Raw genomic sequence first — 17,449 nt, 5'->3', positions numbered from 1 at the left:
ATTACGCAATCCACTGTCCTAATCCAAGACCGAACGTTCTGTAGTTGGGTTCAAAATGTTTGTTTCACTCAAGTGGAAACCAACTAAAACAAACCGCGCACCACTGCCTGGAGGAGAAAAAAAAACCCTAATCCTCTGAGATAGGTTTACGTTTAACACAAGGAAATCAGAACAACAGATAGTTGAAAATAGCACGATTATATTGTTGAATTGACTAAATTTAAAGCGGTGGAAACATACATTATACTGTAGGTACAACTGGCATGCATTATATATAACAGGCACCAGGAGTTTGTCCATCCTAAGTTCCCCACGGTCTGTGTTTGAGGCAGGCCTTTATTTGTTTGTGTTGACCACGCCCCCGGCATCTATCAGAGGCCTGGTTTTTATTTGAGTACTGTTTCATATTGGAGGAAAGGACTGGTGTGTGTGTGTGTGTGTGTGTGTGTGTGTGTGTGTGTGCTTCATAACTAATAACCATTTCTACACCAGGGCCCGTCATAATAGCGTGCACTGGGGCCCCTTGTAACTACCTTATGACACTAGTAAAGTCTAAAAGACGATTTGAAAAACAATCTTTACTGGATCCAGTGATGAACACCATCGAGGCAGGACTTGAGCCCTGCGCTTGTCTTGGTCCTCTTTGATACTAGTCTGATGTCTATCCTTCCATCTAATGATATCTCACTTATATCCAGGTTTTTTTTTTTTTTAAAACCTGTACAAGTAATTTTACTTGTAAGTACCAATCTATTGATCAATCTATCACACTAGAACCAGTGCTATCAATAGTACCATAATTACACTAATTGTTGCACAACAAAAATGAAAAGGTGTCAGGTGGAACTTAGGTTTTCAAACCGACTCACCCCAGGACATGCGTCCTCTCCCTGATGTCCCACCAGGATGTAAAGGATATCTCCTTTCTCCAGAGGGAAAATGGCAGAGATGAAGACGCCATGGGAGCGCTTGTTATTGTTTTTGGCTCCTTTCCCTCCTGCTGCACCATAGGCAGAGATCCTTAAAGGAAACAGCTAAGTCAGCTTCTGCCAGTCTTAGCATCAGTATTCCATAAGGGGAACACATGCAGAGAGACATGAGGCATATCACTATGACTATCAATAGGACTTTACTTAACAAACAAACAAACAAACAAACAAACAAATAGATAGATAAATAAACAAGACCCTGAAAAAGAGGGGTGTCATTTTCGGCTGTGGGCCAGATTGAACTAATACCACTTCACGTATTGGGCTGGATTACATGGCTGGGTATCGGCACATGCACATCAGCACCATAACACTCAGTCAATAAAAGCATATTAAATGAATGTATTAGTCCCTAGTGTAGAGTAGTTATTAGTGTCGAGTAGAGGTAGAATTGGAGTAGTGGCAACCTGAGTATGTAATACATTCATTGCTATTTTGTTTATATCCTGTTTAGTGGGAAATGAGCAAAAGACTGAATTCCTCACAGTCAGAAAAGAACTGCATTTCAAGTGAAATTTTGCAATTACAAAAAACTCTCAAATTGCCATGTGGGCTAGATTAGACCCCCTGTGAGCTGCTTCTGGCAGGCTGCATGTTACTCCTGGTTTTGCCTACCACTGCCTACCACTCTGTGATGTGTACTCTCCTCCATCTGGGGGAAATTATTTGGTGATGTGCTTCAAAACCTTTCACTCAGATTTTCAACTTTCTGCCAAGAGATTTAGAAAAATGTCACGTACATGTATCTGTTGGTCGCAGGTACCCTCCATATTTGGACTCCTTTCAAGGGCCCGTCTTTACCCACGGTAACGCTAACGTTGGTGTTGCGATAGGCGCTGTCACACTGGGCCTGGGTCGGCCCCCTGGGGCCACTGGCCCCGCACGACGTAAACCACCATGTCATCAGGGAAACCTCTGGAGAGGAGGAGATAAGAAACACGGAAGCAGAGGACAGCATGACGAGGAGGAAGAGGGATGGAAGGGAGAGAACGTCAACGTTTGGTTGCAGGCAGGATTCCGTTCGTGTGGATTCCGAGGAGGAGGAAAGAAAAGACAGAAAGACGGATGGAAGGAGGGAAGGACAAAGACGGGAGAAGGGAAGAATTGAAATAAGTGCGGGGGGAATAAAGGGCAGAGAAGCACTGATGTTAGAAGATCAAAACCCCAAATCTGTGAGCTCGGTGGCAGGTGAGCGCCGCAACATTTCAAAAAGCTGCAGACTGGGAGATTCAAACTAAATTAGAATAATCCACCAAGACGCCACCTGGAATATGAATGCATAATGCAAGACATTAAAAAAAAAGCTGGTTTTATTTTTTTAAGTGCCCCGGGTGTCAAAGGATGCTTTGGAAAATCTGAAGCTCTGACGGGTGACGGGGCGCTGCACTGCACCTGAGGCAGAAGGCTCCGAAAGAGGGTTGAAGAGATCCTCTAGGTTGAAGACATCGTCCCCCATAGAGTCCATGCCGTGGAAGAGTCTGTGACCGAGCAGCAGGGAATTGAGATCTGAGAACGGGCGGAGAGGCAGAGCCCAATTAGTGTAAATGTGCATGTTGGGGGGCTGATAGGAGAGAGAGAATGAGAGAGCGAGAGCGAGAGAGAGAGAGAGAGAGAGAGAACAACAACAAACGGAAGCGTACATAATGTATTCTTAAGTTATTCCATCCATTTTCAAATCACAGATCCAATTTTATAGGATCTGTCGATCAACGAAGCCCCTCAACAAAAATATTGTCCAGAGTTGTTTTATTGTACCCAGCCAGATGTGCGGAATTTTATATAAAAATAACTGACAAAGGGTTTGCAACTTTAAGAACACAAGTGACTGCTACGAGCCCAAATCATAAAAAATCACATATTTTCACTTTAACACATATGTGAAGTGTGCTTTCTCCATTACAAGGGACAGTGTTGACAGTTATACAGTATTTAAAAAAAAATAGGCAAGGCTGCTGGAGCACTGGAAGTAATTCTTACTGTTGTGCCAACTTATGGCTCATGCAGAATTTTATAACAAAGCATGCCATATCAAAATTGAAGAGTTTCTCAGAAATGTTTAATGGTACAGTTTAACAAAATGTCAATGATTTAGTTACCAATGGACTTCCATGGTGGACCACAAGCGTTCCACCATGGAAGATAAAACTGCCCATTAAAGTAACTGGGGAAAGAAAGTCTTTGTGGCTCAGTTGCAGAGCCCTGATGCCCCGCCCCCTACCGGCGCGCGGTTTGCTGTCTACTGAAAGTTTAATAATTTTACACATGTCGCATCTTCAAATTGAACCAAATTCGACGCTGCACGTCCTTGGTTCCCTAGCGATACACCCGCCAAGTGTGAAGTAGATTGGATGAACGGTTGTTGAGATAATCAAAGGACATACAGACAGACATACTGTACATACAGACAGACATACAGACAGGTGGACAGAGATTCCTTCTTTTATAGTTAGAAGATTCAATCATGTACACATAGTTTTGGGATTATGTGTACAATTTAAAATACCGTGGTTTTTATCTACTGTTTCCATGCTCTCGGGCGGCATGGATTTAGCAAAGCTACCTGTGTCGAAGCATGCCGCCCCGACTGAGATGTCATCAAGAGCGATGTCAGCATTGGAGCCCTCAGCCCATCGCGCAGACACCTTGATATTAAACCTGTGATAATAAGACTTTGTTAGATGGAGCATTAACAATGTACACATTGCATTCTTCTGGACTTTATCCATGAACATTGCACATACTGTTACACTTTAGACTGAACATTGGCACAATCCTGCACAAACTGTACAAAACAAAAAATAAATAAATAAAAAACAGCCTTATATTACATATTCTTTTATATTTCACTAATATTCTATTTATTGTTTTACATTTATGTTTCATGTATGCACCGAACACCAAGACAAATTCCGTGTTCGTGTAAACTAACTTGGCCATATAGACTATTCTGATTCTGATTCTGATTCTGATTCTGATTCTGATACATAGCATTCAGTCTCCAAAATGCAAATGATTAAAATGCAGAACATCTCGTTGAGTGTAGAATAATATAAGGGTGAGGCTAAAGATTATTTAATTAATGAGACAGAATTAAGAATGTAGGTTTCCAGATTGTATAAAGTACTATGTATGTTGCATTCATAACACTTTCCATTAAGGTGCTTGTAATGAGCTTTAGTTAATTGTTAATAAGGTCCTCATAAGATTATTAACATTAACATTATTATTGTGTTAAGACTATAAAAGGTGTTAATTATATAATTTATTAGTAGTTAAATAAGCACTTATTGACGGTTAACAATGCTTTAATTATGCATTAATAAGCCTCTATAAATGTTAACAACAGCATTTATTAGAAGTTAACGATGCTTTTATTATGCATTAATAAGCCTCTATAAATATTAACAACAGCATTTATTAGAAGTTAACAATGCTTTTATTATGTATGAATAAGCCTCTATAAATGTTAATAACAGCATTTATTAGCAGTTAATAATATAATTTATTACCAGTTAACTATGCATTTATTAACAGTTTTGCACTTATTAAGAGTTAACTATGCTTTTTTGTGTTAATAAGACTACATAAGTGTTGATAATAGCATATATTAGCAATTAACTATGCACTTATTAGTATTTAACTATGGTTTTTGCAGCTGCCGGATCTAGAGTTTGAACAGTGCCTTATTTAGGTTAATAAATCCTTTATTGTGCACCTAATAACAGCTAAATATGCTTTTTGCAACCGCCAGGTATAAAACAAGAATCGAGCCTTATTAAGGTTAATAAATCCTTTATTGTGCACTTATTAACAACTAAATATGCATTTTGCAGCTACTGGATCTAGAGTGTGAACAGTTCCTTATTAAGGTTTATAAATCCTTTATTTTGCACCTTTTAACAGCTAAATATGCATTTGCAGCTGCCACGTCTAAAACAAGAACTGTGCCTTATTGGGGTTTAATAAATTCTTTATTGTGCACTTATTAACAGCTAAATATTATGTTTGCAGCTGCCAGATCTTTTTTTTATTGTGCACTTATTAAAGGCTAAATATGCTTTTTTTGCAGCTGCCAGATCTAAATAGAGAACTGTTCCTTATTAAGGTTAATAAATCCTTTGTTATGCACTTATAACAGTTAACTAGGCTTTTCGCAGCTGATGAGATCTGGAATGAGTACTACATGTGGTCAAGGTTGGTAAAATGTGAATAAAAAAATATATTTAAATAAAATGTTTTAGCGGTGAAGCACAAAAAACACACTTTAAGACAGCTCCCAAAAAAGTTTTTTGTTAGTTTTTAGCACTTTCACATAAATGGCAGCCACATGCGGCCACTAAGAGAACTATAAAACATGGACCTAGCAATAGTACAATTATTAGTACAATTGCAGTATATTTCAACATTGAGGGAAATTGTATATTGTAAAAGATATTCTGAAAATGTTATATAAAACATCACTAATCACATCCACACAAGTTGGAACCAGCAACCAACAACCAGTTTGATACCAAAATATGATGATAATTAATAAAGGCGTCTCTACATCTTCCACGGAGCACCCTGTGGACACATGTTTGAAGACTCGGATGGCATGCAACTGAAATTCTGTGCATATTTTTATTTATTTTATTGTTTCTCATCTGAGCTGAACATTGTAACTCAGATGCTGATGGGTGTATTTATTTTATTTTGTGTTTATAACATTTTCAATGATAAATACGTAGTCTTTCAAAATAATTGAAAATTACTATTAGATCGCATAATCATCGCATAATATTTATCATACATTCATTTATTTCTAATTGAGTTTGTTTATTTGACAGGGACAGTATTGATAAACATTATTAAAATGTAGTAGTCAGTAGTCTGTAGTCTCTTGCCAGATATTACAGTATATGGACTCCCTAAAAAAATAGTATTATATCAACAAAGAAGCGTGGTTAACGGGTAATAAATGCATAGCGAAGTATATATTTTCAGTTCAAATTTCTCAGTGCATATTATAAACAATGTCATCTGGCGTACCACCTCGGGTCACTACTTTATACTCAAAGTTAGTCATTTCAGTGTATGGCGAACCACAATTTTCCCAAGCTATTCCCAAGAAAATTTTCCAATGAATCAGACTGTTACCAGCCAAACTGCAGACCTTTTAGGCAAAATTTTCTTCCATGTGAAAAAATGTTATCCGTCTTGAGTCAGTTGTCAATAAAGCAGTGTGAAACTCCATTTCTCTACTGGCAGAGGAGAGATTTGTAGCAGCGGGGGCAACTTGGTAATCGTCGTGCTGCATATTTAGGAATAATATATGGATTTAAAATAGATATAACAAAAACAGATCTTCAATTTGTAAAGAGGTGTTTAATAACACGTTGGAATTCACGGACCCAATTTTAGGGCAGTTTTGCACAGATGGAAGGATGGGTGTGACCCTCTCTGTTTTATTTCGCATTCTACATTCTTATTCTGGATCCTCTTCTCTGTGATTGTATTTTGTCTTTTTCCGTCTCACCGCCGCAATCACCTTTCCCCCCCGCTCCCGCTTCCCCTCACTTACCCGTGGTGAACGCCAATCAGGTCCATGGCGATGTACTGCCAGTCGTCCGTCCACTGCCCGTGTCTCTCCCAGACCGAAGGCGAGGTTGCCGTGCCGTTCTCCTCCGCAGCCACCGTTAGGGTGCCGTTATACTCGCCGAAAATGTACAAAGAAAAACGCAGCTGCACAGCAAGACACAGATTAAGATTTGGCTGAATGTGCTGTATATATAGTGCATGGGATGGTTTTAATGCTGTTTCATTGATTCATGCTTCACTGTTATAGTTATAGTTTATTATTTGTTATACTTTAATGAAAATAACCATGCAACATCGTGTCAATTAAGTAAATTTAATGTCTTTTGCCAAAATACTTATACTAGGAACAGAAAAATCATTAGCAAACTACCAATACACACTTTAACCAGGGCTGAACGGACATTTAGTGTGGTGGCATGCTATAGATGGATAGATACTTTATTCATCCCTGGAGGGAAATTGCAGTATAACAACAGCTTGCTACACAGAACTAAATTCAAACCAATTCATTTGAACGGGGAGATTTTCTTTCACTTTAGAAGAGGTGGGTGCATGGGGAAGGAGGGGTGTGCAGATACTTATACTAAGCTAAAACTAACCTGACGAAAGTACACACACACACAAGTGTGTAGGGGGGAGAGTATGGATGTGTTCAAAATTTAAATGCATCGGTTTCAATTTCGTTCTGAGTAGCACAAAATAAAAGCAGGATACTGGTTTCGCTTTTCCTCTATTGAATGGTCTATTAAATTCAAGGTGAGGCGAGAATAGGGATTTGTTTTTGCTTTTGAATTTGTTTTTTCTCCTGTAGAAGCCACAAGTCTGTATGATATCAACCTTGTTTTAAGAAAAACATGTTTTATTCACAATGTCATGGAGACTACACTACCCATAGTCCTAAAAGTAACTGCGACGTCTCTGATTGGTGGAGCTCGCTGTTACCATGGAAATGTTTACCGCACTGGCTGATGGGTATAGAGGCGCGCAAACACTAACATTTATATCCAGTTAAATTGTATCTATGAATGAAATTAATACTGAGAGTATGACCCTATATCCCCTACCCTATTCTGGCCCAACCTTAAATTGAATAGACCATTCAAAGAAAAAGCGAAACCAGTATCCCGCCTTTGTTTCGTGATCGTCAAACAACATTTAAACCCTGCATTTTAAATTTGAATACATCCATAGTTGCCCCCCTCCCCGCCTCTCCACGCTAGTTTTAGTTTTAATGTACGCATCTCCTTCCCCATGCCCCCCGCTTCTAAAGCCTGTGAAAGTCTCCCCATTCAAATGAATTGGTTTAAATTTCATTACGTGTAGTACGAAAAAAGTCGGACAATCGTGCTCCGGGACAAGATTCAATCGACACATTTTGGTGACTACGGCCACGAAACAGCGTGAGACTGGGTTGATCAATCAGCTGGATACTCAACCTCGCAGGCCTTTGCAGTGACAGGCGGTGGGAGAGACGAGCTCTGTACAGATGCTTGCCGGTGAGTATCACTGCCTCGCACTCGCAAAAACAGGAAGTGCCCTAGGCGAGGACAATAAAATAAAAACACAATACAAACACAATGACTCTCAGAGGGGGGTTGGAAGGTATTGATAGTCATTCAAACTTCCATACAGTAATTTTACATAAAAGCCAAGAAGAACCGGAATGAAACGTGCGCCCCGTGGATGGAAAACGACGTCTATAGACTTTCATCCTGGGATCAATTAGCACTCAGATGTTTCACAGCTGAATACAAACCACATCATACCATAAACAAACCCTCCAAAGTCCCATGATATAGCAGTTAACTCACAACAATTTGCTGTTACACTTATTTAGGCTATACTTGACGCTGAGAAAATATAATGAAAGGCTGCACGAAACATTAAAATTCTTGCTGGCTTTCCACACAACATGAAAATGGTGCAAAGAAGAGCCGGGAATCATTTCGTGGTTTTTGACATCCACACCTCATTATCGCTCTTGAATGAGAGCTCTGAGAATGAGAGCTTCCCAGAAACACACAGTGATTCATTTAAGGACATTTTGCTAATTCTGCACGAAGGGTACTTATTTTGCTTAATCCAATGGTGGACACAGACATAGCACAATTGCTCCAATTAATGATTATTTTTAGAATTTCAATTTAACTGTGGGTCATTTGATTAATTCACCCGCCCATGGCAGTACCTGGTGTTCTCTGCAGGGCGGTGCCCTGCGTGTCCTCCCTCTCCAGCAGATCTTCTCCTGCGACCCTCCTCCAGGCCGAGCGCTGGCTGGAGACTGACCAGCTGCAGGCATCACGTTCAAACGAACAGTGCGAGCCCAAGGGCAGGGCATCTGCGTGGGGGACGGAAGAGCAGGTATTCGCTGTGAAATTGAACTAAAATGTTGTTCGGCTATAGTTACAAACTGGAGGTTTTCTGTGTTTCTGATTATGGCCTTTGACAGTCTTTTTTTTTTTTTTTTTTAACGTTACCCTATTTTTTTTGTGGTTATTTTGGAAAAAGTCAGGGTTTGTGCTATTTCCTGTGTTTATGTGTTTGCGTGTGTGTGTGTGTGTGTGTATGTTTGTCAGTCAATCTGACTGGTTTTGCCTCTTAATGTGTTCTTCATCATGCCTCTGAACCCTCTTCAAAAGCAACCCCACGAGAGTCCTTCAGTTAAAGGAAGACTCTGGTATTTCTAAGTCTTTCTAAAGGCATTAGAAGAACAGACTCGTCCACCGAGCCGTTGGAGACATTAAAGCACCTCTGTGGCACCGCTGCGTGCCTCAGGGCTCGCAGCGAGGCCTTTAAATAGCTCTCTTCCCATTGACTGCATTATGGGGTGAAGCATGCCTGTTTCATTATCAGAGTCGTGTCAGAGAGTGTTACTTTTCTCATCTAAATCTCTGAACATGAAAAATATAAAGCAAACCACAATACATTATGCTGTAATAAATCTTTTGATAATGTCCCCTAGATATTGTGTCTCAACATGAAAATTATGTTCATTTCATGTATTGGGGTGGCAAGTTCTACATTTTTTATGAGCCATCTAATTAACTGGAATTATGTAGATGATTACTGTTCGCTGCTTGTCTCCTTCAATAAGTGATGCAAGGGCCATGAAAAGTCAGTGTTACAGTAAGGGAGAACAGCACAAAAAACTTCCGAACAAGTTAGCGCTCAACACAGGCTGCAACATCTACAATATTAACGTCTATGCAACAGTTACCCTGTATATTGTGTCACAGTGGAGGAAACCCTGGTGTTGGATTAGAGGCACTGAGCATTAAAACTCAAGTGTACCCATACATACACTTCAAATTTCTATTCTGACAGTTGCCAAATGGATATTCAGTATTATCTTGGGATTCATCCTTGCAGCCACTTCATCTCAGTGTTTTCAACTGATTTGCTGCATAAGAGGAGCCCCTTGAGCGACTCTACTCGAGCTGGGAAACCACAGCAATGCCTGTGTTTTATGAATGGGGCTGGAAAAAAAAAAGGCCACTTGATTGACACAGAGCAGATGGCATGCTTTCCTCGGGGCTCTGCGAGATGAGGACCACGGAGCCAGATGTGTTCAAACACCCACCGCAGATAGCTCCCTCATCCTCCCCTAAAGGGCAATCGGTGTGGAAGTTGCACACCAGTCTCTGCTCCACGCAGGATCCGGTGTCGCAGTAGAAAGACCCCTTACAGTCTGCGTCGAGGTCCAGCTCGTGTTGCCCTGCAGCCCCGTGAACAGACAGAAAACAGTGGGTACACAGCACTGCACTTACCGCTACGGCAACAAAACAGTTATTAAAGATGGACTGAAATCATAACTTTATTTTGTCTTATCGGTCTTCTTATGTCTAGCAATCTTCTCTATGTTTTATTCACAATGACTCTGTCTGCAGAAGTGACAGTGATATCCTTCATATCATCCTTGAATGGGTGATATGAAGAATAAAGGACTAAATGCTCTACAGGCATTTGGCTTGATTGGTCTTTAGGTGAAACAGACCAGATTAAAAGCATCAATAAAGATAGAAAAAAAAAGATCATTTATCAGTGGGACGGATACAACTGTGTTATGAATTATTGAAAGCAGATGTACTGCTAGGACGACTAAAAACGACAATGCCAAAAGCAACAAGTCCCAGTTTTGGCTTATAATGTACGTATATGTGTAATGTAATGTTGCATTCCATCTCCATCGTAACGCGCCGTGCACGCAGAGCTGAACTTACCCAGGTCACAGTCTCTGAGCCGCAGAGAATCCAGAGCCAGAGCGGCGTCATCGCTCTGCAGACAGGACGCGTAGTGCACGCTCACCTGGAACGGCCCGTCCACTGCACCGATCACGGCCTCCAGAACCTCCCAAGCAGCTCTGCAATAAGACATTTAGAGAGAAGACAAATCAGAAATTTCCCCTCCAGGGATCAATAAACTGTTATCTTATCCTCTTTTATCTGCAAATGTGATTATATCAGTGGTGGTTTTAATCATTTAATCTGCATTACCAAACCACTCCTAGAGGAAGCTCCTTAAGTACAGGCAGGTATGTAGAATATAGTCCAAATAATTGATTAAATATTGAATGAGTCCTGGAAAGATAATAAGCCTCGAATAATTTCCGGAGGCAATTTCCCAAATAAAATACTGTAGTGAATCATATACTAACTCATGTGGATGAAAACAGCTTTCAATAGAAAATGTTTTCCAAAGTATCATCTGCTGGTTAGTCTGCTTGGCTGTCTGTAACTACAGTATACTGAATTCCCCCGCCTAATAGAATTGCACAATCCATTACTGCACACTCCATCAAAAAGCACATACTGTAGAACCTCATTGCATGATCATCCATCCTTTATCTGTCCAAACCAATTACATACAAATTCATTCCCAGGCAGAGTACCCAGATACAACAAAGCTTTTAGCTGGTCTGAGGGAAGCTGTACTCGAGCATCGGATCAATAGGAAGAACATTTCTCAAACAATAGATCCTTAAGGCAGATGTTTCTCTCGAGAATTGCAAGTATACAGGCCAGAGACAAAATAAATGTTCTGACCATAGCCTTTGTAGTGCAGAAGTAAAAAAAAAAAAAAAAAAAAAAAAAGTTAGAATTCCCTACCTTTTCTGTGTCTTTAGTGCCTATGCCAACTCTGATTTAGTCGATGCAGTGAGGGTCGGACATTTTCAATCCGGCTGAAGGCACTCTAATCAATCACTTAAGATGGGAAACTTTGACAAAGGGAATATCATGGCAGCCCTCAAAGGCCCGAATAGAAAAATATGGAACGGTCAGCAAAGGAACTCCTTTAATATCTATTTTCTTAGATTTTCTCAATGTATTTAGTAAAGGAGTCTGAACAGCATCTATCTCCAATCTAACCACTGGCTAGGGGGGGGCTAAAGAGCCTTTTTCTGACCTGCCAGCGGCTCGTCTCCTTTGGCTTAGGACCGTGGTGACGGCGGGGGAACCTGGGAGCATCGGCGTGACACGGACGCTGAGGTTCCCCGCTGCCGGGCCGGACTCGTACACAGCCAGCTGCAAGCTGCACGGCCGCCCACTGCCCGACAGAACCGGGCTGGTCAGGCGGTAATCACATGTCCCGGAGGTCCGGGGAGCTCGGGTGGGGCTGAGGAACAGGAAGTGACCTGGAAGAGGAGAGGTGGTGAGAAACCCTGCAAATTGACTCAAGCCGAATCAGAATACGCGCTTCAGAGCCATCGTCATACACGCATACGAGCTTCCCCGAGTAAAGCATGAGCAATCATTTGATATGGGGGTCATTATACTTCGACTTAAGTACGTGGTGTGATGTGAGTCTCACCATCAGAGTCTCCCGGTGAGTGGTCTGTGACAGGGAGCGCGCTTGTTTTACGTTGCTGAGGCGACGCGACCTGCCAGTCGGCCTGAGAGCTGCCATTTGACCCCGTCCAGTGGCAGAACGATTCAAAATCACAGGAGACGGCTGCTTGGGACATCGAAAAAGTTCAGCGTTTGATAATACAAAACCGATTGAAAATTGATAGTTAGAGATAGAATATTGTGCAAAATGTATGAATTCAAAACCTTTACTAAAAAAAACAAAACATTCTTTAACCAGTATGAGTTACGCCAATGACAGTTATTGTCACTGTACAATTATGAAGCCCAATATAGTCCGACTTGCTCGGCCTGGTAAGCTTGATTGGTAAGCCTGATGGTACGCTGATCTACTCATTGACAAATTTAGGATTGCATGGTGTAGAAGTGGCTCCGGAGATCTGTGTTTGACTCTTGGTTCTACGATAATATTCCTCGAGTTTTACTCGTGAAGCCTCGAGTTTTCCCAACTGAGGTGTTGATTCTTATTATAATTATTCCTATAAACTCTGAGAGCAGCATTGGCAGTCTGTTCAGTTTACAGACAAGGTTCAGCCCACTTTTCAGGGGTTAAAAGACAAAGGGCAAGAATTTCAAAAAAATCTCAAATAGTGATTAAAAATCCAGAAGTCAACCAAGATAAATTGAACACGCTTCACAATTATTTTTTTGAAATATATACAATATACAATTAATGAATGGTTAATGAATAATTGAATACGTGCATATACACAGTAATATAGTGTGTATGAGAAATAGATAGAAGATAAAGCTGGGTTTTTAGCATGTTTTTTTTTTGTGTTGTTCTGAGAAATGGCCAGTAAGTCTGTAACATAAAAATGAATGTATTGTATATGTATTTTGAATACATATTTGAATTACTCTTGAATATTTTGTCCTTTACCAGGGTAAAACAGGACGTACAGGTCCACCTACTTTGGCTGTCGCCGTGCAAATGATCTGTATATGCATAATCAGCAAAGTTCTCCTCCAGAAACGTGTCCAAAAGAGCGTCACTGGTTCTGCAAACTGAAGATCCGGTCAGAGAGAGGGGGGGAAGAAAGAAAAAGAAAGAAAACAAAATGATGACAGCATTTATTCTTTTTTTTTTTTTTTTGCTTAACAAGAGCACCGCATAGTTTGGTGGTTTTCAAGTGGTTTGGTCACCCGTTGCAAATCACAGAGGCAAGGCATACCCAAGGCATAGACACAGAAGCAAATTCAAAAATATATAAGGGTAGATTTGTGTTTACGCACATAAATGTTTCGAATGTTGCAAACAATAATATTTGCAAATCAGTACACAAACTGATGAGCTTCAGCATCAAATGTTGGTCTTACTGTTGGAACCTCATTTCATCGCAAAATAATTCCGCTGAAAGCAAGCCAACAGAATGCTGCTGGACCAAAACATCTGATTATGCAAGATATAAAAACAACCTTGGGATAACATAATTGTCTCATTTTTTAATTGTTTTAGAGGCCGTCTGGATCTGGAAAACACAACCATCAATCAGCGCCCCGAAGGGAGAGAGGACGGGAGGGAGGGAGGAGACCGTCCATGTGACACCACATCAAGACAAAGACATCACGTTAGGATTTTCGGCGGGTCATCGTAGCTTAACCCCGGCAGAGCCCTGCGGGGACAATGGCATCACTGTCTGACATCCATGACGGAGGGTCACGGCGGTCAACTACGAAAAATTGGATTATTACAAAGACGTTATTAAAAGCAGGGACTAAGAAGAAGAAGAAGAAGAAGAGTTATGTGTTGAGTGTTGATAATGTTGCTGTTATTTGCTTGAATGACAGCCTTGCTATTCATTGATAATTATAGAAGAAATAAAGGCTGGAAATAGATGACCGAATATGGAAACTGGAAAGAAAATGTAATGGGCAACAAGAGAAACTTTGTCTATTATTAGTAAAAGAAATCATTTGTATATCACATAAATTTTCCGATAACCCAGTTTCCTCCGTGGATTTTCACAGTTCTATTTCCCTCTTAAGTTTAAATAAAAAAGTAAATCGGTGGAACTGCATAATTATATTGTTTGGCTCTAAAGGAGAATAAAAAAAGACATTATCTCTCTTGTCCGTTACCGACCACCAAGGTCTGACTGTTTGCCCTGATTGCAAGGTGAAAAGGTTATTTCTGACATGGTTAAAAAAAAAAAAAAAACGTGGGGTTCTGTTCTGAGCAGCAGGCAGGCATTTTATTTTATTTTTTTCTGACTGAAAAAAAAAAAAAAAAAAAGACCTTATCGAGCAAGGTGAGGGGATCCATATGTTTGGCGGAGTTCGCATCCTGGGCTTAGGGCCGCTGCACGCTGTATTCATGGCAGGCGAATGTCTGGGCCAACTCTGGAAGTTCCATACGCTGAGCGGCTCAGCAAACAGATCACAGCTGAAGTCTTCTGGCCAAGGAAACAGTAGGAGAGCTGAGGCTGCCTTGCCACAGGAAACCTGACTCTCTCTTCTATCGCCCTCTCTCTCTCTCTCTCTCGCTCTCGCTTTCTATCTCCCTCACAGGCATTGCATTCTTTAACTGATATTCCCCCCATTAAGCAATTTTGTTTTCTGCTCTCTCTACATGTCATATTTTTTTTTTTTTTTTTTTTTTTAACTCCCCGGCTCTTATCCTCTCCATATATCCTCTCAAAACAGTGACTGGATCCAAACCACCACCTTTGTCCTCCGTGTCTGCTTCACCGAGCCTGACATTGCCAGACCAATTTGCAACTGCATTAGCCTGGAATCTCTCCGTTCATTTTCAATTTGGCGCGGACCAAAAATGTCTCTGGACGCAATTGGATAGACCTACAACCAATCAGAGCGTTGGATAGACCTACAACCAATCAGAGCATTGGATGGAGCTGCAACCAATCAGAGCGAACGAAACATGTGACGACGAGCCGAGCGAGGGAGTCGGTGAATTCAGCTTTTACCAAATCCCGTCGGAAAATATGGCGAACACGTCTTTCTTATCGACAAAAGGTTTTTAAAGGAAAATATACCGTCGAGTTTGTTTAAAGCTGTCGGGATAACGGATTCAGACCGCGCCACGTAAGTGGCGGCCATCTTGGTAAGGTGTGTCAATGGCGCTCCCCTGCGTCGTCATAGCAACAGACCCCGCCCCATATTAGATAAACGGTCGTGATTGGTACAACCCCGGCAAGGGCGGGTGGAAATCTGTTTGAACGGGAGGGTGGCCAGACGTATCCCGCAGAGAGAATGAAAAAGGAGCTGCGGATTGGTGTGGTTCCCAGACTATGTATTTCAGCCATTCCGCTGTCAAATAATAATTACATTTCAAAATCACACATCAATATCTGATGTCCAAGAACGAAAAAAAAAAAGTTATTTGATTTCAAGATTTAGACAAATGTCAGACGTTTTGACATTTCACCGTAAATATCCAACGAGGTGAACAAAATATCACTCTCTGCACCGGCTTCCTTTGGGGCCAATTTAACGAAAGCATTCGTCAACCCCGCTCCCTCTTTTCCTGTGTGACTAAACCCTTAAACGGGTGAGAACGTTCTCACCTCAACACTGGACTAAAACTCTTTCTAAATCTTATCCTTTCAAAAAAAAAAAACCAACAGACCTGTCAGTGCGCAGAGAAGCCTGAGATATGGGACAGAGGGATCCAGGAGTGAATCTCGTCATCCCTTCATTTGAATCATCCTCTGCTGGGACAGAGGCGTGATGTGAAATCCTTGTTTGTCTAATGGAGTCCTGCTCTCCTAAAAGCCATACTGAAGCTGCCAGAACCTGCAGATTCTGCCAGTTCTTTTTTCCCTGCGTTCACCCAGGGGAAACGCGCGGGTCACTAAATTGCAAACAGACTATGGCCGTCAACTCAGATTTTCACTGGCACCGTCTGAGCTGTGAGAAGAGGTTTTCACTGAGGATTTCAGAGAGATGGCGATAAGACAGAAAAATGTACAATTGTTAATTGTTACAGTTACAATCGCACACATACACACAGTCCTCTACAGGCTGCAACGGTAAATGTTCCACAACTCCCACTCACATGATAATAGCTAATAATAATAATAGATAATAAAAAAAAAAAGGTTGTTTAAATGTTTAAAACGTGTCAACGAAAGACTGAACAGGGCGGCGCTTTTATGAGAGTCACTGTCAACAAGCGCGGCTGTCTTCTCATTTAGATCGCATTAAAAAGACTTGAAATTCATTTATTGACATGGAGCGCGAATCGGAGCTGTAGGTGAAAGCCATTGCGACGTGTGACAACAAGTTATTCGTGGTTCTCGGGGGCATTTCACCGCGACATTGTGTGCATTTGGACAAAACAACAGCGCAGATGACACCACGCAAAAAAAAAGAAGGTAAAAAATTGCAGCGCGCCGCTCAGCCCTCGTCTCCTGCATCCCAACTCAATTTACCACAGCTATTAGAGTGAAAGAGACCCCTGCATGGGTGGATTTTGAACCTTTACACACAGTGAGTTGTTCATACAGTAAATTAGTTTGGGTGAAGGACACAGGGGGAGAGAGAAGGATAGACAGATTGAATGACAGACAAAGCAGAGGGTCAGAGGTCAATGCCGGGCTTGGGTTGAACACTAGAACGGCGAGAACAACAGCATTACCCATGATGCTCAAACTGGGACAATGGCTGTCACGCACACAACTCAGGAAACACGGCGCTTGGATGGCAGTGTTATTATTGTACCATTATCAGAGCCGGTGCAACGGGGATAATTTAGAGTCAGAATCTGCAAGATGAGGACACCTATGATGGTTAAGTCTGTCTTATTGTAAATATGCTGGCATCATATTTCTGTTCTTCAACTGTCTATCACACACACAGATAAACATAGATATAAAGTATGTGTTTTTATACAGTATATATACTTTTTTTTCGATGCATTTCCTTTTTCTTTACTGTTTTCCGTTCTTTTTTGGTTAATTTTGGAAACTAGGGTGTAATAGTTATACAGCTTTTTCCACGTCAGGTTTAATTCATGCATACGCTAAAATCATGCAAAGACGAATGGGTTGTATGCGG

At 41.1% G+C, this 17,449-nt stretch overlaps 1 protein-coding gene across 1 annotated transcript in view; it reads right to left on the bottom strand.

Annotated features, from left to right (window-relative positions):
* Positions 1 to 17,034, bottom strand: part of ltk (leukocyte receptor tyrosine kinase) — a gene marked incomplete at its 5' end in the record, with an annotated part of 48,745 nt that extends 31,711 nt beyond the window's left edge. The window contains 13 exons of the mRNA XM_080012003.1: positions 870 to 1,020; positions 1,730 to 1,904; positions 2,382 to 2,495; positions 3,550 to 3,644; positions 6,550 to 6,710; positions 8,003 to 8,103; positions 8,755 to 8,904; positions 10,147 to 10,281; positions 10,787 to 10,926; positions 11,970 to 12,198; positions 12,375 to 12,515; positions 13,346 to 13,438; positions 17,031 to 17,034. Coding sequence (XP_079868129.1) covers positions 870 to 1,020; positions 1,730 to 1,904; positions 2,382 to 2,495; positions 3,550 to 3,644; positions 6,550 to 6,710; positions 8,003 to 8,103; positions 8,755 to 8,904; positions 10,147 to 10,281; positions 10,787 to 10,926; positions 11,970 to 12,198; positions 12,375 to 12,515; positions 13,346 to 13,438; positions 17,031 to 17,034 — 1,689 coding nt within the window. The remainder of the gene's footprint in view (positions 1 to 869; positions 1,021 to 1,729; positions 1,905 to 2,381; positions 2,496 to 3,549; positions 3,645 to 6,549; positions 6,711 to 8,002; positions 8,104 to 8,754; positions 8,905 to 10,146; positions 10,282 to 10,786; positions 10,927 to 11,969; positions 12,199 to 12,374; positions 12,516 to 13,345; positions 13,439 to 17,030) is intronic.
* Positions 17,035 to 17,449: the final 415 nt, after the last annotated feature.

Source organism: Zeus faber (assembly GCF_960531495.2).
Source record: "Zeus faber genome assembly, chromosome: 13".
NCBI lineage: Eukaryota > Metazoa > Chordata > Actinopteri > Zeiformes > Zeidae > Zeus > Zeus faber.
Note: the sequence above shows the minus strand (reverse complement) of the source record. Positions and strands in the feature narration are given on the sequence as shown.